At 47.7% G+C, this 23585-nt stretch overlaps 1 protein-coding gene across 1 annotated transcript in view; it reads left to right on the forward strand.

Moving 5' to 3' along the window:
* Positions 1-17085, forward strand: part of TBC1D2 (TBC1 domain family, member 2) — a 17210-nt gene extending 125 nt beyond the window's left edge. The window contains 14 exon segments of the mRNA XM_010087726.1: positions 1-300; positions 954-1086; positions 1999-2140; positions 4246-4382; positions 4983-5170; positions 6238-6624; positions 7461-7571; positions 9209-9396; positions 12077-12270; positions 12273-12531; positions 12930-13050; positions 15066-15251; positions 15904-16025; positions 16704-17085. The exon segment at positions 1-300 is cut by the window's left edge and continues 33 nt beyond it. Of these exon segments, the coding sequence (XP_010086028.1) occupies positions 1-300; positions 954-1086; positions 1999-2140; positions 4246-4382; positions 4983-5170; positions 6238-6624; positions 7461-7571; positions 9209-9396; positions 12077-12270; positions 12273-12531; positions 12930-13050; positions 15066-15251; positions 15904-16025; positions 16704-16905 (2670 nt within the window). The 3' untranslated portion in view covers positions 16906-17085.
* Positions 17086-23585: the final 6500 nt, after the last annotated feature.

The raw sequence follows: 23585 nt of genomic DNA on the forward strand, positions 1-23585 counted from the left end.
GACATGCTTGCCTCTTCTGGAGAACTGGAAAATGTACAGCTAAAACCCAGCAGAGAAACATCCAGAAAAACACTCTGTGGCTATTTAAATAAGCTGGGTATCAAGGGGCCAATCAAGACCTGGAAGTCTCGGTGGTTCTTTTATGATGACAACAAATGTAATTTACTATACTACAGAACTGCACAGGACATCAGCCCTTTGGGGTCTATAGATCTCTTCAGTGCCAGCTTTGACTGCAAGGTGGAAAATGGGGAAGGGGTTTTTGAGATCAGAACACCAAGCAGAGTTTTTACTTTGAAGGTAAGGAGCAGTGTCTTCTTGTGGGGGCTGTTACAAAACATTCCCAATCAGACAGACACATTTCTGCTAAGAGACCTTAGCTTGAGTTTCACTTTAGTCCTCCCTGCCCGGACTATTACCATTTCAGCCTAAATTTTTTGCATTGTTTTGGCAAGACTGGGACTCCATTATCTGTGAGATGTCTGTTGTTTAACAGAATAGGAGTAAAAGCCAAACTCTGTGCTGAATTAAAATAATTGAGGAGTCCTGCAGTCCCCGTGTAATTTGCTGAACAGCAGTGAGCTCCACTGTCTAAAATGGTTGCTCCAGCAGGAACCTTTGCTAGATTTTTATTTCTGTGAAAATCACCATTAAGAAGCTCTGTGGGTGATTCCTGGCTAAAATAATTGTGAGATTTCTGCTTAGCCTTGGAGCATAGTAAACCAAAAAGTGTTTTTTGGTCAGTGTTCTACTGAGGTTCCGTTAGTAAGGCCATGCTGAAGATTTACTCTGTCCTCCCAAATCAGTATTAGAACCAGAGGATATAGCATAGGCTTGACACAGCTGGCCTGTGTTTCTGCTGACCTGGGCAGTAAAGCGGTGATCAGCCTTTCAGGATGTGTCTCATACTGATGAGATTACTCCCCTACCCTTCCTGTTTTGTGTTCCGTTAGGCAATCAGCAAACAGGCTATGATGTACTGGCTGCAGCAGCTACAAATGAGACGTTGGGAATTTTGCAGCGCTCAGAGCAGATTTCCTGTGGGCACCTCCCAGCTTGTGAATGAACCTCTGGCTGGTAGAACAAGTAGGTGTCACATATGTCAGCCTTTCTTTTGCTTTCAGCCCCCAGTGATGAATGGTGCTCCTCATCTGCAAGTGTACAGAGGTTTTGACCAGGTTTTTAAATGCAGGTGCCAACCATCAGCACTTGGTTGATGTTTGGAACCTTTGGCCTTATTATGGATGAATGTCTCCTAATCCACAGCATGTGGTTGGAGATGCTCAGGCATCTTATGATCGTGAATTCTCTCTTGATTTGCCTCATGTATGTGAAGTGTGCACGTTCGGTGTATCCTCCTCCTCTTCCGAGGCCTGTGAGATTTACAGCAAGCAAGGTTGGTTTTTTTTTTTTTTTTGCAGTGGTGGGGTGAAAATGTGCATTCCTAGCAGTGGGAGTACACAGGCCAGTGGGTCAGGGAAGAGCACAAGCAGAGCGTCCACCTGTTCAGTGATGACTGGATGCACATTTTCTTTGAAACAAACAACGCCCTCCACAGTAGGCATCTGCTCTAAAAGATTCTGGGTACCTTGGCATTTTGCTGCAGCAGGCAGTAATTTGGAAACAAACTGTGTTTGTGGAGTGTTACCTGCACATTAAAACTATCAAACACTGTTTGGGATAGGGGAAAAGAACAGCAGTAGCTCATTTCCTTATTCCTTAAGGGGCTTAAAATGTGATTGTTTAGTGTTAGTGATTCTCGCATAACAATGGAAGTCACTTGACTGTCCTTGAATAGATGACTGTATTTGTAGGTGGAACCTTCTGTAATTTGGCCTAAAACTAAGGAAACCTGCTCTGCTGTCCTTGTTCCACCCAGCCAGGGAATGTATACCTGTAGTAGAATGTTGTGGATGTTGTGGCTCTGAAATTACATGAAGGAGCCAAAGTCCAATGGAAGTCTGTCTTCCTTCTGTGTCCTGGTTTGTTTTCACATAGATGTTGTTGGCGATGAAGACTTTCTGCCTCCAGTGAAAACACCGACGGAAGCAGTGGGTTTAAAGGCAGCGTCTTTGCCTGCACCCCAAACATCTACTGCTTTGCAGAACATCTCCCTTAAACACCCTTGGACAGAGATACAGTAAGTGGATGAGGAGAGCTGCAGTGTGGTTGACATGCTGGCCTGTCACTTTGTACCTTCTTTGCCTGTCACATATAGTGTGAAATGGGACTCTTGCCTAGGTCGAAGAACCATGAAGCAGCTTTTTGAAGGATATTCTATGCAAAAGTAAACTTCCCAACAGAGGGTCTGTCACATCCCCCTGTTCTAATGTGTTTCACATCATCCAGCTCTCTTAGCAGACATCCTAGTGGCAGACTTAGGGCTGGGTTAAACTTTTTTCAGTGTAGTTGATTGTTTGCATGCTTGCTGCGATGTGTCTGCACATCGGTCTTGGAAGGGCACACAGGGAGGTCAAGCTGTACTCTGCAGGCTAGTGAGAGAAGCCCATTAGCACTTTCCAGTGGTTTCAAAGGACCTTTAATGTAGTGCACTCTCTAAAGCAGGAACTCCAAGCAAAAGGTACTTGAGCCTGTAATATGGCCCGACACTGCATTGCTTCCTACTCCTTGCAGAGTTTCAAGCATGTGAATATTCCTCCTGCCTACAATGATGCTGCTATTTGCAGTTGTAATGTGTAGCTCCATCAGGGCTGCAAGTTAGAAGCCTTGGGCAGTTACAGTTGCACAAATATAACCCCCATCTGTATCTCCTTAGGTGTGTCCTAGTCACTTATTTCTGCATAACCAAAAATGTGTTCAGTGCTCACAGGTGTGGTAGGCAGCCTGGCAACTGACAAATGTTTTCCATGGGGAGGCTGGATATAGTTTTTTACCACCATTACTGTGGCTACAATCTGATGCTGACAGGAAGAAAGATCCCCCATGGGACCAAAGAGGATCAGAGTCAGCTGTACTATTTTGCAGGCTATGCATTCTGTCCTCCTCACTTTGATTAAAAATAGTATAATTCTATCTCCTTCCCTGCCTTGCCTTTGTTAGTTGCCTCTTTTCAGCTCCAAATCCCCTGTTTCTGTGAATGTTTCTTCACGTTCTGTCACTATCAGGCTGGGTCTTCATGAGTGTAGTGAGTCTGGTTTCAGCTAAGTTCATCACATCCCTGAGCTGCTGCTGTCTCAGAGGGAAAACAAAGTGCACCATGAGGTTGAGAAAAATAGGAAAGTTGCACTGGATGAATGCCAACTGCAGACTACGGGGAATGAAGGTCTGCTGATCTTATGTGCCAGTGTGTTTCCTGAGGTCAGAAATGTCTGCTCTTCTGCTGTGGAGCCTTACAGTACCAAGGGAAAAGGAGAACAATATCTAAATGCCAAGTTCATTTACAGGAAGTAGCTGACACTGAGTCTTTTGTAGACCTCAAAACAAGGGGCTTTTTCTGCTTTAGCTGGTGGATGACACAGGAGGAGAAGGGAAAAGACCTGTGTAGAAATAAGCAACTGTCTCTCTTCTATATGTTTTACAGGAAATACTTGTGCATTTGTGATTCTGCATAGTGCTGTAAGTTATCTCTTAGTGATTCTGGCAATATCTGATAGCAGCAGCTGTAGCAACCTGGTTCTGTGTCTGATTGCAGTTTTGTTGCTGAATCTCTTTACTGCATTGAAGTCTATTGAGCTTGTTATGGCAAGGTCATTAAATGTGGTTGAGAGCACAGGACCTGTTGCTGCTTCAAATATGATAATTGTGGCAGTGTTCGCTGTGCTAGATAGATAGCTGAGCTTTTCTTGGCACCTGGGTATTTCCACAGTGAGATAAGGAAGGGCAGGCAGTGGGGAGGGAAGGGAAAAGAGAAAAGAAGAGGAAGAGAGGGGAGGGAGAGAGGGAGGAACGTGGTTGGTCTACTGTTACCTATGATCCCTCTGTCCAGCCTGATGTGTTTGTGTACAGGGCTCAAGCACATGGGGAAAGATCTCCAGCTGATTTACATTGCTGTGCTGGTACTGATTTTGTGGCACCTTCCCGATTTACACCAGTTACAACCTTGCATCCCTCAGATCCACCAGTGCTGTCAACAGTTCATTTTCTCAGCACATGAAGGAAACAGGTTTTGGGAAGAGGGGTGGGATCTGAGGAGAGATAAGGCATTGAATAGTTTGAATATGCACGGACTGCAGTGATCATGACTTCTCCTGTTCAGTAGGCTGTCTTGATCTCTTCTTGTTTCAGAAACACTGTCTACAATATCTGTGGCTCCAAGCAGCAATGGGGGGACAATGGGAATGTCTTTAGCTTTGGTGAATTCCAAGAGCATCCTGAGAACACAGATGAGGAACAAGAGGCAGAGGTGGAGGCAGGGTATGGAGGTGCGTGTTACTGAGCTGTGTAAGCTGGTCTGAGTATGATGCCCTCTAGCAGGGAGTCAGACTTAGCAGGGAAGGGAAAGAGAGGGTGGGGAGTTGTCATTGGACCTGAAAACTATCACATTGTCTGAAGTCCCTTCCTGTGTTGTCACAAGACTGACTCTTTTGGCTCTGCTTCAGTCTGCATCTGTCTATCTCCTACCTCTGGAAACTTCTGCAGAGGCAAAAATACAGTGCATGGTGCCAGCCCATACTGATATTTCCTTGAGGTAGAAGTTAAATTGCTGCATTGTCACAGGCTAAGCTTGGCAGCTGCACTGCATGCTTGGGAAGTTACGTCTCCGTGATGGTAACTTGCACTTGCTGTGTGCAAGATAGATGGGCGGGGTGCAAAGTGGGTTAACGTCAGGGCTTTATTTATTCTGGGGGTACCAGTGGCTTATCCCTACTGTCTGGGCTTTGACCCTATGGATCACAGCAGGTCAATTTTCCTTTACCTGTATGTCAATCTTTTCTGATGAGCTGTTGTGAGTCCCCCATAGTAAGACTCAGGAGTCCATAACAGCAACCCAAATCTGTGAAATTAACCATATTTCTCTTCAGTTAAGGAGGGGACCCCGGAGAATGGGAGGCTGGAGCCCAGGCTGAACTGGGTTAGGAAAGCCAGGTGGATGAACTGCGGCTTCCCAGGCTCACCTGAAGAACTGTCTAGGGAGAGGAACCCAATGGATAAAGTGAGTGTCCTACAGCAACAGATCCTGACACTCACAAAGGAAGTCAAGTCACAGAAGGTGAGTGTGGCGAAGAGTCTGCTGCTTCTAAGGGCATTGCCCTGAGGCTGGTCACAGGGACTCCCTTATACCTTGGTGTCAGGCTGAGAAGTGCTCAGCGGGCACTCACTGGCACTCACCAGTTGAAGCTCCTGGTGTTACCCCTTTGTACGTGCACAGCACAAGGGAGAACAGGCTGTCCTTCAGCCATTGCTAGGAAGTGCAGCTAGCAGATGGGCTGGAAAAGGGAGGTAGAACAAATCCAAGTGCGCTCTGCAGGTGTCTTGCTGGTGCATCTCTTATTTCTCAGTGAATGTATGGGTCACTCTAAAAAACCACAATGGGAATAAAGCTTATTCCTGGTGTGTTTTGGACCATGGGTCACTGCAAGGGCTGTCTCTCCTTAATGGTACTGTTCTTCTTCATAATCATGTAGTAATACCAGGCTTTCCACTGATGATGCTAGTAACTCTTGCAGTAGAAGAGGGAGGAGAGCCAGGTCCCATGGTGGGCAATCAGGTGCATCCTTGATTTGCTTCCTTAAATGGCTGAGATGGTGGAGCCTGAATCAGCAGCATGTTGCTGGGGCAAGCTTTTATGCCTTCTCATGGGATGGAGTGAAGGAAGACTCTGGCAGAAGGAAGGTTAAAATGGATACAGTAGTTTCCTTCTGGTAGCACAGCCAAATACAGCTTGCCTTATTTCCCTCCCTCCCATTTTACCACGCTGCTGACCAGATCTGGAGCTTCTCTGGTGTCTGCAGGGCCTCCCAAGAGGGATGACTGTAGGAAAGCCAGAATTCACATAGTGTGAGCAGCAGCAGCTTGTCTGTTAACAGTTCACCTAAAGTCAAGTCACCTGTAGCCTGCTGCAGAGATCTTTCAGGTGCAGCTCTGAGAGCAGAGTTGCTCTGCTGGGGAGGCACTATGATTTCAAGGTTGCTGCATTCGTTTTGCTTCTGAAAGGAGTCAGTTTCAAGATCCCGAGGACCTTTCACTGTTCACTTGTTATTGGCTGAGTCCGTGCTGTCTGTGCTGCTATTGCCCTGGGCAGCACTATGATGTGATGGCTTTGCATTCCCTTTCCAGGAGCTGGTTAAACTTCTCCACAAAGCTCTGGAGGCAGCCCAACAGGAGAAGCGAGTATCTAGCATGTATCTCACCGCAGTAGATGATAAAGACAGGCTGGAGATGGTGCGCCACAAAGTGAGACAAATCGCCGATCTCACCAGTCGACTGGAAGCTCTTGAGCGAGAAAAGAAGGAACTGGAGCAGATACTGACTCTGAGAGACAGCCACATCCAGGAACTCAAGGAGCATGTGCAGCTTCTAATGGAGAAGAACCACGCCAAACAGGAAGTCATCATGGCCTTGACGGAGCAGATGGCTCGAGAGTTCTCTGACCCCTTGCAGGAAGCCAACACTATCACTGCAGAGACACTGTATAAGCAGCAGGAGGAGATTGAGCACCTGAAGGTGTGTGTGAGATGGCACAGGTCATTTTGAGGCTCCCATTTCTGTGCTCTCTGGTTTAGTGGGAGGGTGTTCCTTGTGGGAGGTACAGAATATATTTCTGCTAGTTGCTCCATCCAGAACCAGAATAAGGCAGGAAGGGGCTCGCCTGATACCAGTAGGGCACTCTAAAGCATCTGGGTCAGTTTCAGCTTCAGCTCAGAGTCTATTTTGTTTTACTTTTGTCACCAGTCAGTGCCTGCCTCTTTTTTCGCTCTTCTTTTGTTTCACAACTGCAGTCTCACTTGCTGCCTTTGCTAGCTTTATTCCTCTGTGTTTCCCTCTTGCAAACAGTTTCCCAATACATCCTGGTTCTTTCAAATCCCGCCTGTTGCATGTCACTATATGCATCAGGTAGCATGGAGTGGAGATTTGCCAAAAGCCCCACTTACTGCGTTGTGGGAGACTGGTTTTTTTGCTGACAGCCATGGGGTTGAAATTTGTGTCAGTTTTTGAAAAAAAAAAAACCAGAACAAAACACATATATTCTTCATCTTATTTAGGTGCTTCTCTAGTTTTATATCACCCAGATGTCTGTGGGTTTTCTAAGCACGTACATGCAGTGTGCTTAGCATTTTCAAGTGTCTTGTCTATGCATGACATTCCTATTTAATGTTGTGCCTTATTTTCCTTTGTAGGCAATATTTGTCCTGGGAAGTCCTCTCTTCTCCCCAAAACACAAAATTGTTAAGATATTTTCTTGTCCTTAACGCACTCCATACCTGATGTCCCTGAATTGGGAGGGGATTCCAAGCTCCTCAATAACTCTCCTTGTGTGTGACTATTTTGCTTTGTGGCAGGATGATATTAATGCATACAAAACTCAGAACCAATTTCTCAACTCGGAGATCCACCAGGTTACTCGACTCTGGACAAGCGTTGCTGAGAATGAAAAAGCCCTTCTGATGAAGGTAAGGCAAAATGACTTATTTTCCTTGGCAAGACCTGTTATTATTTTATTTCCAAAGTCAGCACTGGAAAGGGTTTTGGTCCAAAACACACCAGGAATAAGCTTTATTCCCATTGTGTTTTTTTAGTGTGACCTTTTTTTTCTGCTTTGTATTGTTCCCAAATTAGACATGATCATTTTAATTCTTCAGTAAAAGTAAAATACCTGCAAAACTCTGTCTTAAGGATGCTGAATCTTAATGCAGATTTCTGCATTTCAGCTATGCTTTTGGATACAAATGAAAAAGTGATACTCTGTGCAGGGAATCTGAAAATTTTCCTGAGAGCTGGCAGACTGAGCCTTGGCTCCATCTAGTCTCAGTTCCTCTGCCAGGCTTGGCACTGCCAGGTGGCAGCACTCTTAGGTCCTGCAGCTAGATCAGAGTTCTTACATTCTGTTAAGCTCTGTTTTTATTTCTATCCTTGTAAGTGTGCATAACCTGGTTACTCTCGGACTTGTCTAATCCTACCTTCTGGTCCTGAACCACTTCCCCAGGCTAGTGGTATGTGCTGGTGTTTGTTCTGTGGGTTTTCCCTGGGTTTTACTTCCCTGGGTTTTAAGGTATGTCTCCACAGTCTTGAATTCTGGAACAGGGCAAAAAGGTGCTTCTGAAATATTATAACTATTCTTACATCTGTTTGCTTTCTAGTCCTTTGAAACCTTGCCTACCTCCTAACTTACTGCCCTTCTCTGATCCTGAAACTGCCGTAATCTTCAGAAAGGAAATAATCAGCATTCTTAATGTGAGGTAAAATGCTGGTTAAAGTGGTAGTACAACAGTAGTCCACACTCCTTTCTGCCCCCTCTATGTGCAGACTAATTCTCTCTGTGGTTTCTGTTTAATTTTTGTTTTCAACTGCTGCTTCCCACTGAGCAGGAGTCTTCACTGAGCTTCCTATGAGACACTGGGTGAGTCTTGTCACCAGTGTGGCTTCAGTTTCCCACTTGTGGAGTAGGTATAACAGTCCTCATTCATTTTTTCTGTTTTGTGTGCCCAGGAGTATGATGGTGGCAGGGACTGTCCTGCTGTTTGAACTCACTTGGGCTTCCTGTGCTTGAGAAATATTATGTACCAGTGGCATGGGACTGGGGTTGCTGAGGGGCTTATGGTCACCTTCTGTGTGGTGCTACCATGTGTCCTGAAAATGGTATGGTCATAGCTCAGTCCCAGGAGCGGCTTGTTTTGTCAGGATACAGCTTAGTGTCAGGTAGAGAACTTGTCTGAAGAGCAGGGAAAAAGCCTGCAGAGAACTCAGCTGCAGTGGTGGCTCTTTGGTTGTGTTCTGAGCCGAGCTGGCTGGGATATGGCCATCCACTGATGCAATACTGTAGCTAAAGTAGGTGATACTGTAGTAGGTCTCCCACTCAATAAGCAACTTCTGTTGCATGCTAGCTACTGCAGCTTGTGCTTGTTCGTAGGCCATGGTGATTCAGTCATGGTTGCACTTCCACTTACTGAGGAAAACTGCTGGATGTGTCTTCTGGGGCTTTGCTGTTCAGGAGTCTTCACTTTATATGTAGACCAGGCCAGTAGAGAGCAGTGGAAATGCAAGAAGAACCATCAATGAACCAGCTCATTCCCTCTTGTTTCCCCATCAGTATGCCTGCCTGCAAGCACGAAACTGCCAGATGGAGAGCAAATACCTGACAGTCTTGCGGAAGCTGCAGGAGGCTGAGCCTGGCCTGCCCAGCTCCCATGCTGAGTTGGTGAGGAACCTCATCCAGGAAGCGCTCCAGTGGGACGTAAAGGAAGGAGCAGAAGAAGGTTTTAACCTGAACCCTGTAAGGTAGGAGGAAAGAGCATGGGGATATTTGCATGCTTGTAGGAGTCGGGCCGTGGAGGGGAATGAACAGGCAAGAAAGACCTGGGGACATTTCTGTAGCAGGGACTTGGAGCCATGACCTTGGAGTGGAGGTTGAGGAGGCTGGTTTAGTTTGGTGGTGTGGAGACCATGAATATCTGATAGCAGCATATCACTGTAGAAAGGGGAAATTAAAGATGGTACAGCTAAACTTTTCTTGGCAGTGGCAGACAGTATAGCAAGCAACAACAGCCATGTTGTACCTCGGAGGTAAACACTGGACATAGGGATCATAGAATCATAGAATGGTTAGGGTTGGAAGGGACCTCAAAGATCACTGAGTTCCAACCTCCCTGCCATGGGCAGGCACACCTCCCAATAGAGCAGGTTGCTCAAAGCCTCATCCAGCCTGGCCTTGAACACCTCCAGGGATGGGGCATCCACAGCTTCTCTGGGCAACCTGTTCCAGTGTCTCATCACCGTCAGAGTGAAAAATTTCCTCTTAATATCTAGTCTAAATCTACCCTCTTTCAGCTTAAAACTGTTACCCCTCATCCTATCACTACACTCATTATCAAAAGTCCCTCCCCATCTCTCCTGTAGCCTCCTTTAAGTACTGGAAGGCTGCTATAAGGTGTCGCCGGAGCCTTCCCTTCTCCAGGCTGAACAACCCCAAGTCTCTCAGCCTGTCCTCATAGGAGAGGTGTTCCAGCCTTATGATAATCTTTGTGGCCCTCATCTGGACTTGCTCCAACAGGTCTGTGTTATTCTTACGTTGGGGGCCTCAGAGCTGGACACAGTACTCCAGGTGGGGTCTCATGAGAGTGGAGTGGAGGGGGAGAATTGCCTCACCCAACCTGCTGGTCACGCTTCTTTTCATGCAGCCCAGGACACAGTTGGCTTTCTGGGCTGGAAGCACACACTGCCGGGTCATGTTGAGCTTTTCATCAACCGGCACCCCAAGTCCTTCTCCTCAGGACTGCTCTCTATCCACTCTCCACCCAGCCTGTATTTGTGCTTGCGATTGCCTTGACCCACGTGCAGGACCTTGCACTTGGCCTTGTTGAACTTCATGAGGTTGGCATGGGCCCACCTTTCAAGCCTGCCAAGGTCCCTCTGGATGGCATCCCTTCCCTCCAGTGTCAGCCACGCCATACAGCTTGGTGTCATGTCGTCAGCAAACTTGCTGAGGGCACACTCAATCCCACTGTCCATGTCTCCCACAAAGATGTAACACAACACCGGTCCCAGTACCGACCCCTGCGGAATGCCACTTGTCATTGGTCTCCACTTGGACATGGAGCTGTTGACCACAACTCTTTGAGTGCAACCATCCAGCCAGTTCCTTATCCACTGAGTGGTCCAACTGTCAAATCTATGTCTCTCCAATTTAGATACAAGGATGTCATGTGGGACAGTGTCAAAGGCTTTGCACAAGTCCGGGTAGATGATGATAGCTGCTCTTCCCTTGTCCAACAACATGTAACCCTGTCATAGAAGGCCACCAGATTTGTCAGGCATGATTTGCCATTAATGAAGCCATGCTGGCTGTCACCAGTCACTTCTTTATTTTCTATGTGCCTGAGCATAGTCTCCAGGAGGATCTGCTCCATGATCTTGCTGGGCACAGAGGTGAGACTGACCGGCCTGTTGTTCCCTGGGTTGTCCTTTGTTTTTGCTTTTTAAAAGTGAGGGTTTGTTTCGCCTTTTCCAGTTACTGTCAACTTCACCAGTCTCCTATGACTTCTCAGATATGATGGATAGTGGCTTAGCAACTTCATCTGCCATAATAAACTCCTTCTGTAGGAGAGGAGGCCACCTGGGAGGCAGGGGATCTCCATCCTTTGGGGTTTTCTGGTCCCAGCTGTACAAAGCCACTGTTGCCCTGTTCTAGTCCTGGGGACAATCCTGCAGTGAAGGGGGGCTGGATTAGAGACCTCCAGAGAGCCTTGCCACTGGTGCTGCTGGGGTCCCTGCATTTGTGTTTATGGTTTTGTGTCCAGTTAGTGCCCCATTTCTGTCACGGTTTCCATTTCATCTGGTTGGTCAGACTTGTAGGTATCTCTTGGCTTTGGAGATAAGATGCCAAGGCCAGGCTTGGTCTTTCTGTCAAGAATATAAAGATAGCTTACAAGTATCCCAGCCTGTGGACTGACGGTGCAGAAACCCTCAATGAGCTGTACTATCAGCACTACTGGTGTTTTCTGATCAGTCGGAGATTTGCATTATTGACAGGGACACATCAGAAGGGACTGTGGATCTCTGTTCTTTAGTTTGATGCGCCAAAGCCTTTACAGTCCCTTCCTACAGAATTGTCTCTGTGCTAGGGCATGGTAGGGAGATACTCCCTTAGGGGAGGGGGATCAGGCGAGGTGACAGAGGTCTAATGATGCTGGGCTGTAGCTCAGAGCAAAGTTACACTTGAGCTTGTGTGTGTATGCCATTGCTGCAGGCTGTCATTTGTCTTCAAGGCTCTGAGACTGTGGGCATGGTAGGCTCTCACATGAAGCTGACAGAGAAGTGAAGGAGGAGTACCTGTGCTCTGGCATGGGTGACAGGAACCTGGCAGCAGGCTGTAGTTGGCATGGCCCCAAGCACTGATTGGCCCTTGGTTGCAGGTACCAGCACCATCCTTTGAACTAACCTCTACCTTGTGTACCTCTAGTGAGTATGATGAGTATGGGTTTATGACTGTACCTGACTATGAAGTTGAGGACTGGAAGCTTCTGGCTAAGATCCAAGCCCTGGAGATAAAGTCCAACAACCTGCGGAGCCAGGAAGCAGTGGAGAAGCCCCTCCGTGACAGGTGGAACAGCATTGGAGAGCTGAGCCCCTCTGCAGACCTGAAGAGCCTGATCCGAAGAATCGGAAGCGGGTCTGGAGGTGGATTGTCAGCCGGCACTGCAGCCATCTGCCTGACCACTACCAGCGGCTGTTACGACAAAGCAGGAGCACCGAGCACCCTGCCTGCAGGCAGATTGAGCTTGACCTGCCCCGCACACTTACCAACAACAAGCATTTTTTGTCTCCTACCTCCCAGCTCATCCCCAAGCTCCGGAGGGTGTTGCTGGCATTCTCCTGGCACAATCCTGCCATTGGATACTGCCAGGGACTGAACAGGTGAGGAGCCAGGTATGCTACTTCTTCACGGGATAGCCCTGAGAAGGTGTAGACGCATACTTTAGGCTGTGATTCAAGCAACCCCAGGCTCCTGCCTCTCCCTATTTCTGTCCTAGCTCTAGGTATTTTCCTGCAGAGTTATGCATTTGGTGTCTTTTTTCACCCAGTGTTGTTGCTGGGTAAAGCAAGCAGCAGGATGCACTTGTTTGGCATCCCCATAGTTACAGTATGGGAACGAGTAGCAATAGGAGGTAGAGTGACATAGTCCCAGAATAACAGCATGAAACTGGGCTGAATTTGTAAGTCTTAGTGTGCTGAGCAGAAGAACACCCTGATAATTTCCCTTTTTGCTGAGAAGAGGTGGAGGAAATGGAATCACCATGTCTTGTCCATCACAGATTGGCAGCTGTTGCCCTACTGGTCCTGGAAGATGAGGAAAGTGCTTTCTGGTGCCTAGTCCATATTGTGGAGAACTTAATGCCAGCAGACTACTACAGTGACACACTGATAACATCGCAGGTGAGCTTGGCACCCTCACATCTGCTTGGACTCTGATGCAGTGATTTACAGTAAAGGTTTAAAAGCAAGCAGTCAGCTTGCAATGTGTTTGATTTCTCACAGGACAGTGATACCACCTTGCAATCCCTTCCATTGCAGAGGTGTTGTAGACTTGAGAGTACAAAGTTGTTACACACAGGAGCAGCAAAATTGATCCCCAGCCCTAGGAGACTGGGCACTGCCACTGGGTAATCACTTGAATGCCAGGTTAGTCAGAGGAAAGGTGCCTATTCATTGCACAGTTACTTATTTTAAGGAGGGCCTAGTAGAGGTGAAGCAGCAAACTCCAACATGTATAGAACTAAGTATGAAGAAGGTATCAATCTGCAGCCCTTCAGATGTTTCTTTGGAAACTGCATCCTATCTTCAGAGTGCCATGTGCAGATGGAAGAAAATACTGAGATTTTTATATTCACTGTACTTCCCTTGGTTCATGAACAAATACTGTGTTAATTCTGGCTTTGGGGTTCCCTCCAGATCAGAACACCCTCTGGCCATTTGATGTAAAATATTGTTCTGTGAGTAACTTGTCCTCCTGGTTCAAAGTCACTGCATTTCAAGGTTTTCAAGATGTGGTGTCTTGTATGAGATATAATACGTCCTCCCAGGGAGGCATAGAGCCAAGACAAATCCAGTACATTTCAATGGAATTGTAATTACTACCCACACCCAGCAGTGCCCAGTCTGGTGAACCTGGCTGTGACCTTGGTGTCTTTATTGTGTGTGATTTTTTTCAGAGTGAAGAGGGTTGTAACTGTGGGCCCAAAATAGCTGAGGCTACAAGCACCAGTAGCTGAGAGTGACTGATTGTGCCACTGAATTTGTTGACTAACGTTTACTGAGACAGTGGTGTGCTAGCGGAGAGGCAAACCCACAGCCTGGGGAAGCATCCAAATCACTGTGCAGATAGCAAAATGTCTGTCTGGAGCAGGTAGTGTTAGCTGTGAGATTGAGTAGGCAGTGCTCAGTACCTGACAAATAGTGATTGGCAGGGAAAACATAGCAGACCAAAGACACAGAGGCTCTTACGGTTGGTGAGAAAAGACTGTCAGCTGAGGGTGCCTTTTTTAGAAAGACTTTCTGACCTCATGGTTGGTCTCTGAATGTCTAGCCAAGACCCACGTAAAGAGGAAGGTCTAGGGCGATGCTTTGTGGATTGGCTTGATAAAGTGAAAGCTCTGAGTTGGCTGGAAAACTTAAGGTTTAGCTCTTGCAGATTTTAAAGACCAAGCATATCACCTCATCTGGTTTGTACTGTTGTGCCACAGCTAAGTGGGCTGACAGGTAGGGCAGGAGTAAGATATGGCACAGGGAAAGACCTTACCATGATCTTGCTCCTTAGCACTTCCTCTCATGAAACCATTGCTTCCCTGAGATGAGGCCTTTCTAAACCTGGGTCAAGGATCTCACCAACTGCATTTCTGTGTCTCAGCTCATGCAACCAGAAGCACAGCATAGACAGTACTCAGGCCACAAAGGGAAGCTACATGAGAAGATCAGGTCCTGCTTGCAAAGTCAGAGGGATTCTAGGTGTTTACTCTGTTGGGCCATGTGCAGTCAGTCATTCAGACCTGGGCAGGTTTTAATCCCTGTCATTCAATTGGATGCTCATGACATCACAGAAAATCACAGTAGGACTGACGTCGGAATATGTGCCAGCATTTTCCCTCTTGACTGTGAGGTTGGGAAGGAATACCATCCTCTGAGTAAGAAGAATGTATATATCTCTGCTTGTATATTGGCCCTGTTACAACTCCACACCTTGCACTGAGTACACCATACAAGTACACTGCTCAGTAATTTTGAAGGGTTGGGAGATAAAAAGGATGCTCTGCTTTTCCTAGGATGCGGTTAGGCTAAAAGGCAGCACCAGTGATTACCATTGCATGCATGGGCCACAGTGCTGTTGCACCGTTCCTCTCCTCCAACACCAGGATTTGTCTTGACTAGGACTTTGTTTTTTTCTGTCAACTTAGGTAGATCAGAGAGTCTTCAAAGACTTCCTGTCAGACAAGCTGCCTCGCCTCATGGCTCATTTTGAGCAGTATCGGATTGATGTCTCACTCATCACCTTCAATTGGTTTCTGGTGGCCTTTGTGGACAGCCTGGTCAGTGACATCCTCCTGCGAGTGTGGGATGCCTTCTTGTACGAGGGAACTAAGGTGCAACTCTCAATATAACCCATCTGAAACCACCTCTGTGACATTACGGCAGGGCCACGGACAAACACATGCCTAAGAGATGTGGGGTTGAGCCTCTTGTCCTATCGTGCCTATTTGATGGGGTGCCTCGAGGCTTCCCAGCCTTTGTGTTGTCTGTGTACTTGCTGCCGGTAGGCAGACCTAGTCCCTGATACTGTGCACAGCATCCTTGTCACTTTTTAGCGGGTAGACCTGCTATGAAACAGCTCTCTGACAGGCCATGGTGTCTTCTGCTCTGTGACCCAGACATAGCTCTGAGTATGACACATACAGGGAGCAGAAGATGGGCAGAGAGTTAGTATTTGTGGAAGTATGAGTCTTTCATTGCCCCTGTTCATAGGGAGAACTGGAGAACCCTTGCAAAATCCCTGTGGGGTGCTTTTGGAGGACCTGGTATGCTCTGGGGTTGTAAATTAGCTTACAGAGGGTCATTCTCTTGGGACTAGCTCTATGCTTCTCTAGACCTGCCCTAACAGCCTACTGAGAGCAGGAGAAGCCCAGTGTCCAGCCTGTGCTGCAGTGCTGTGTGCCTTTCCCCCTGTTTTACACCAGAAGGGCCTGGTCCCTCAGCTGCCTAAGACTTTGTCAACTCAAATATGTTTCAACCCTCCAGGTGATTTTCCGCTATGCTCTTGCAATTTTTAAATACAATGAGGATGAAATACTAAGAATTCATGACAGTGTGGAGATCTACCAGTACCTACGCTTTTTCACGAGAATGATCACGGATGGCAGGTAGGACTGTGGGTTGTACAACCCATCCTGGGTTTGTACTTGCTTGCTGTTAGGTTAGCCTAAAAAGAGTTGTGACCAGTCTGTTAAAGAGAGATGCATGTACACTGGCAGGTCCATGGGACACAGATCCATTTGTCTCTTTTTGACTTTCCCTTTATGGAGTTACTTAAAGTCTTTTTGGCTCGGGCAAAGGCATTCTGCAGCAGAGCAGGCCACAGAGTTTGGGTCAGCCTCTTTTAGCAGCAGTTGGAATTTTGCTGCCACTTGCTGGATTTCTCTCAGCTGCAGTTGGGGTGTTTGGGAACACAGCAACACTCACAACCTTTGATGGCAACATGTGTCTGAGACGAAGAATTCTGTGATAAGAAGAGCTCACCATTGGGAATATTCCTCCCCCAGGGGCCATCAGAATTGGCATCTGATCCACCATCTCCTGAGTGGTGGCTGCACACCGGTACTGTAAAAGGTGGTGTGGTGTAAGGCTGTTTAAAGCGTTGCTTGGGTTGGTGTTTGTGTGAGAAGAAATTACCTGTGATTCCTTTAAGACTGCTGCCTGGTGACTTTTGAGCTCAGAAAGCTGAAATCTGAGGCCCTACTCCTTGCCTACCCCAGGATGCACTTGGCTTGTCTGTTACCAGCCAGTAAATCAGTTCACCAGACCTGTCTTTTCCATTGTAGGAAGCTGATGAACATTGCCTTCAATGACTTAAACCCCTTCCCCATGAAACTGCTGAGGAGCCGACGGTCAATGCACAGGGAAGAGCTGGAGGCAGAGCTGTGCGAGCTGGAACAGATCAAGGCAGCCTATGTAAAAGAGAGAGCAGAGCAGGGGCCTCAGGACCTGAAGGAGGTTGTTAGTGAAGAGGAAGAAGAGATTTAACAAAAACAGAGTTCCTTATCAATTCCCTCCCACTTTGCAGAAGGTCTTCAGTAGCAACTGCCTGTAAGAGATGGAGCAGAGGGGGAAAGGTGGTCACAGCAGGAGTCCATCTGCCCCAGAAAGCGAGGCTGTAGGTGTAGGACCATTTGGGGACCAAACCAGACTTTGTAATGGATTGGAAAGTATCAAAGGAGTTTTATCCTCTTCTGCACTTCTCTCCATTCAGCCCACTCTGTCTGTGCAGTTCAGGATTACAGCTGAAGACCCATAGGAAATACCAGTTATGATACCATGACAGAAGCTGACATGATACAAAAGACCCAGCCAGGCAGGGCTTTTCTGACTGTTCTGATGGAGGCTTGACAGAGAACTTTATGTACAAGTAAAATCACCATAAATAATGAACCGAGAGCGCTCCCTCATTGGTACCTAAAGCTTCTGAATTGTTCAGGAAGGAAATTTGCTCTTTGAAGGCATGGTGCCTTCAGTGGCCCACCTGCCAGGAGAATGTGTGTTTAATGTTGCAGTTACTGAGTCATGGCACTGTCTCCAGATCAGTGTTGGGCCTGAGGAAGTCCTGGGAGCTGGAGTACATCTTCCCATGGGACTCAGGCTGGGACAAGTGAAATGGGTTGTGGGAGAACAGAGTTGTCTCTCCAGTTTATTTTGGTTCCTGTGGAAGTCCGTGATAGCACAGTGTGTCTCCCTGCCTGGCTGGGAAATCCTGAGAGCTACCTCTTCACTTTGTTTGGCTTTGAGTAGAGCTGTCTATGGGTTGGCCTGACCCTGGCAGTATTGTGCTTTCCAGAGGTGAGTTTGCTCCCCAGAGGAGCTCTCATCTCAGTGTGAAACCAACTACAGCCTGGCAGCAGGCAGGGACTAATGTTATGGAGACTTTGACTACTGGGGACACTGAGGCTGCTGGTCACCTCACACCTGGCCAGGATGAGTGTGTGGCCATCTCTATGTGCCTCCCAGCTATGCTCGCCCTGTGCTGGGTTTCTACGTTGATATCCCTGTCTCTGACTCCTATTCATAATGTGAGAGAGGAGGTCTTTTATGTAGGAGTTCCCAATATTTAAGGCATTTGACCCATGAAATATGGCATTCTGGGGGTGAACCTGCAGACCACTTGGACTAGGTCAGAAAAGATGGCTTGATATTCTTTAGAAAAAAACCATTAATTTCCCCTGAACCAAGGAGCTGGTCTCCATGGGTCTAGCACACAGAGATGCCCTGCCTGCCTCCGCAAATGGGGTCTGATAGCCACCTCTCCTGCCTCCCAGCCTTCCCATCCTCTGGGCTGGATGCCCCAGCTGTGCAGCTCAGTTCTTTACAGACCCAGGATAAGTCAAGTGCTTCAGATAAACACAGCTTGTTTTCCCTAACATGGTGCCAGATCCTGCTGCCCTGCTTTCTTGCTGAGCAGTGCTTTATTCAGGTGTTCCTGCAGCGCTGGCATGGACAGCATGCAGCAGACCCCACTGTAAAGAGGGAGGGTGGGGCTCTGGTCTGTGTTTTCAGACTGACCTTGAACCCAAGCCCATTCAGTGGATGATACCTCCTTTAAACCTCTTGTAGTATAAAGTCATCAGTGCTTGCAGAGGGAGGGAAAAGGACCATTCATAGCCTGTGCCTTTCTCAGCCAGGTGGGCTGTAACCAAGATCACAAACCCTAGTGGAAACAGCACCAGCCTCTATTCACCTGACACATGTGGTCTGCCTCAGCTCTGCCTTAGGCACCACTGGACAAATCAGCCCATTTTAAAAACCTATAAAATGTGAGCTGGGAGAGATCTGTGGAGGCCCGCCACACAGTACGGAAGCAATCAAAGTGGAAATGAGGTTTTGGGAAGAGTGGATAGGTGGGCAACAGGGAGGTAGATCCTCTGCATGTCACTGACAGCTGCACACATTGAAAGTGTGGGATGAGATGAAAAATGTTACTGGAGTCTTAGAACAGTATCTCAAATAAATGCATTGGTTTTAAAATGATGAAACCTAGCTGGAGAAGCTCAAAAGACAGAAGGTTTTTCTCTACGGATGATGTTGCTAATCTAATTTACTCAGACTGCTATGTGCATGGCTGCACACAAATACAGATTTTTGCTACTGTTATGGACTTTTGAAAGGCATTTATTTTAAATCAAGACCGTGGAAATTAGAAGTATACTTACAATTGCATTTTTCCCAGAGCCTTTTACAACACTTTAAAAATATTTTCTTCCACCTTGCCCATATGTTTTTTAAAAAAGGCATCTGAAACATACATTCTTAGACCAAACCAGAGCCTGACTTATGTCTACAGTATATAAATAAACATTGGCCTATGTGATATATAATGACCTGTTAAAAAATAAACTTTTCTGAAGAACACATAAGGACCAAGCTGTCGTCCCTGATGGGAAATTCTGAAAATAATTTTTAATTTAATTCAGATGGGAAGGCTATCTCAGGGTGGTTAGAAGTTTCTCTTCTGTTGTGTCTTTGCCAGCTCCTGTCTTTGCTCCGCATGTGTATTCACTGAGGGCCATTTCCTCTGGTCATACTTCCAACTAATCACTTGTGGTCATTCTTTACTAAAATGTGGTGGATGCAGGAACCTGCATCTTGAAGCCAAGCTAGCATGTCCTCGTGGGCCCTATTCTCCTTCCCTTCTGCTCCACAAACTTCAGGGCTACTGAAAAGTCACAAGATGCCAGCTGGGCCCAGAGGTTAGCTTAGCCCTACAGAAGTCCTTTGGGCCTCTGCAAGACCTGCAGGCAGTATCAGTCAGTGCTGCAGGTGTTTTGAACAGAGGTTACCCCTGTGTGAGGTTCACAAGGATAATTTGTGCTGCCACAGACAACCGTTGTGGCTGGAAAACAGTTTGACCTGGCTGTGCAGCCCAGTAGCTCCCTCTGCCTGTGCTGGTGCCTGTGGGTAAAACGGATGTCTTTCCACCCCACAGTCAGCTGTTGCTGAGCTTTGGTGCACGCAAACCTTCTGTCTCTGCATTAACCTAAACCTTGGGATACCAGCTCCAACTTCCAAAAGGATGGTTCTGATTTCACCTCCTCCCAATGTGGAATTAATCTGTAGATCACATTGTCACAGGACTTTGGGACCACCAAGAGTTTATATGCTTCTGAGAGGACAAACTGGCCAAGCAAAGAGAAAGGCACTACTGGCTCAGTGAGTGCCTGAGCTGCAAACAGGTAGAGGCTGGGAGGCTTCCCTTTTTCACCTGTTTTTGGCCCTGGGTGGTATTGGGCTGGAAGGATCTTTGAGCTGAACCACCATTACCTCTGTACGCTGCAGCTGAGCCCTTGCATGCAAAAGTGTGAGTGCACAGCAAGGACACACCATCCACCCCTGGATCCTGGCGCACTGCCCCGGAAAGAGGCATTCCCGGGAAGGTTGCTTCTGTGTTGGGTTAATGTTTATCCCAAGCTTGAGCTTCTCATCCAGGGTGAAGGAGAGAGCTATGGGACAAGGCATTACCCCTGACTAGGAAGCAACAACACCCTGTAGCAGGAACTATCCCACAGTGCTGACTTTCTTCAGCTTGCAGGCTGGGCAACCTCCTCCCACTGTCAAACACGCAGACCTGGGACTGGCTCTTGTCCCATTTAATTGCTCACTTTGGTAGCCTGAGGCAAAGCTGGGACTTTTCTTAGTGCTACGAGCTCCTCAACAGAACACTACCTAGCGATGTGCCAGGTGCAAGAAGACAAACAACTTTCTTATGCCAGGGCCATAGTGGTGAAGCTGACATAATTTAATGCCCTCCAAGGTAATTTAACCCCTTTCCTGGAGTTCAGTGAGAGGCTGCAGGCCACACTGAGATGCTAAATCTTGAGAATACCCCTGTCCACTTTCTGCTCAGCCTCAGGAGCTCTCCAGAGAGGAAAACAGCACACCAGGTTAGTCAGTGGAAGAGGAGATATCACTAACCGTGGCAAGCACATTTGGGGCAAGGAGTTCCCTGTCCTGTAGCAGCCAGATGCTTGCTTTAGGCACACAGTCTGCTATCATTAAGACAAAGCCCTCATTTGTTCTTGTTATTAACTGATGGCTTCCTGCCAAGTGCAAAGCTGGCTTTGAGATTCCAGCTGGTGGATCAGTATCTGTTCTGGCTTTAAGCTTAATTTTCATAATACAGAACCTCTTTGGCATGTTCTGGTGTCAAGCTGGTAGGAAGCTTTAAGACTTGAGGCAACATCCAAGGTAAGTAAAATTAAATTTCTAGGTCCCTTGGGAAAAAATAGTATGCAGCCCAACATCATAGCCCCCTGCTGAAAATAATACCTTTATTTTTTCTTTTATAGAGTGATTCTGTTTGTATAAAAGTATTGTTTATAGCAGCATTTTGCCGTGAGGAAAAGTTCCAAAACTAATTTAAAACCAAATGATATTTTTTGCTTCATCTTCTGATAATTTAACATTTTTCAATGTGATAAAAGTTCTTGCACATTGAGGGGGAATGCCAGCGCCACACACTCTGAAAAGTCTTCCAGTTTTGACACTGCCATCACAGTGGCATTTTGAATCAGTCCCCAAAGCTGGTGGGTGTTGTGTGGGCCCAGATTCCCCCCTACCCCTCCGTACCATGTGCCCCCATACACATGGCAGTCAGTGATCTTGAACTTCACAGGGCAGGAAATAATTACAGCAGGAGACATGGGAACTAGGGAAGTTCTTGTTAAATAGGATGCTAATTGGTAAAACTAATCAGTGGCTTCCCCATGGAGCTCCATCCAAACCTGCCATGGGCACATCAGGCCCCTTGTCCTTGGCAGACAGGGATGAAGCAGGGCATGGTGCTTGCTGCAGCACCTCCTGGTGCAGTGGGCTGGGGCGGTGTTTAATTGTGCTGCTGTTGGCTCTGCTCCGTAATGAACTCTGCTGTCTGTGGTGGTTGCCTTCCGCTTTTCATTAGTTTGCACAGGCTGGGAAGAGATGTCCAGAAGTGATGCTAGCCTGCCTCTGGCCTGTTTTCTAGCACTTAAGGATGTGGGATGGCAGAGAGTTACAGGGCACATTGCTCCAACATCTGCTGTTGGATCCCAACAGAAAGCACTAACAACAGTGTTTTCTTTGGTTCTTCTGGAGGCCCTCCATGGAGCACAAGTGCTGTTGCATGACCAACTGAGAGGTCCCAAGAAAGAAGACACAGAACAGAGTTCACCTTAGTTACCAAGGACACCCCAGTACAGACACCAGTCCCTGCCACCCAGTCTTAGACTGAAAAGGGGAATGGTCAGCAAAACCATTCACCATGTCAGCACCTAAAACAGGTCTGTGAAACAGCACTTGCACACAACTAGCATAGCTAGATGCCTGCAGTGGGCAGGGCTGCAGGCAATAGAAATGTCTCCCACTAATAACCTCAAATAAACACATCTTTGTGCCCCCTTCAGACCTGCATGCCATCTTCTACAGCTCAATCAGGACTGGAGAACAGCGTGTGTGAAAGGAAGCACTGGAGATCACCTGTGCATTAGCACCTGACTTGTCTTGTACTTCTCCATGGTGAAGATGTGTGCATGTGCTGTGAAGGTCCTGAATGATTCCAGAAGTCCTCTCAGTTCCTGTAGGCAGGGCAGGTCCAGGACAGGTGCTTCACAAGCAGCCACGATTTGTGTCCACAGCTAGATTCCTTCCTGCGCTCCATTCATGGACAGCGCTTCTCAACAACCATGTCTCTTCTTGACTGCCTTGGTCTCCTGGATTGTCCCAGCCTGGCACCTGGCAGCAAAGCATAGAGATCACTCTTGGGGGCTGTTAGTTTCTGAAATTCAGCTCAAGTCCCTTGAATGATTCGGTGGGACTGCTTTTGTCAAGACCTGTTTCTCCTTCCCCTGAGGGACTTCAACTGCGCTGAAGGACTGGCAGACTGCCATCTCACCACCACAGAATCAGAGACACCTGAACTGCAGCATCTCACTTGTGGGGAACACCCAGTCTTCTCACAGTCTTGTCACACCCACTGTCTCAGCCCAGAGGTGCCACAGTTATCCAAGACTGGTGGGACTAAAGGAGAGAGATAAGACAGTTGTCTCAGGTCCAGACAGGACCAGAGTGGCATGACTGGGTGACCTGGACAAGGAAATCACCTCTGCCGTTTGATCTTTGGCATTGTTGTCTACTTGCCAAGTTCCCCATCCAGGGTACCAGGTGGGGCTGTAGAGCTGCCAAGGTACCAGTTAACCCGCACAACCCAAGTGTGAGCTCTGCAGCCGTGAGAAGCTTTCTAGAGCCACTTGCCATCAGTAAAGGCCCTGCTGCTTTGGGCCCATGTGGACCAGAGTCTCTCCACCTGCCGGGGACTGCTGAGCCATCTGGCACACTCCTCGGTGTTGCAGGGGTGTGTGCAGCGGTCAGGGGGCAGGGCCCGTACCTGGCGGTTGCACCAAGGATGTGGGAACATGCCACCACGTCCTCAGCAGCTCTATGAGGAAAGACAAGGCCTGTGGGTACCCCCTGTGCAGATGACGGCAAAGTCCTGATGCTCTCAGGATGATGTCCTAGGAGAAGCTACCCGGCTTTCACAAGGCACCTCCAGGAAGGGACCGGCAGGACTTGCCTGCAGCGGTCCTGGCTACAGGGAGCTGTGCAGATGGGCCCGGGCGGGCTGGCTCCTCGAGCCCAGGGACGGGAGAGGTGCTTGGGCGCTTTGCTGCGGTTACGGCTGCCGG

This window comes from Pterocles gutturalis, unplaced genomic scaffold (assembly GCF_000699245.1).
Source record: "Pterocles gutturalis isolate BGI_N339 unplaced genomic scaffold, ASM69924v1 scaffold25506, whole genome shotgun sequence".
NCBI classification, from domain to species: Eukaryota; Metazoa; Chordata; class Aves; order Pterocliformes; family Pteroclidae; genus Pterocles; species Pterocles gutturalis.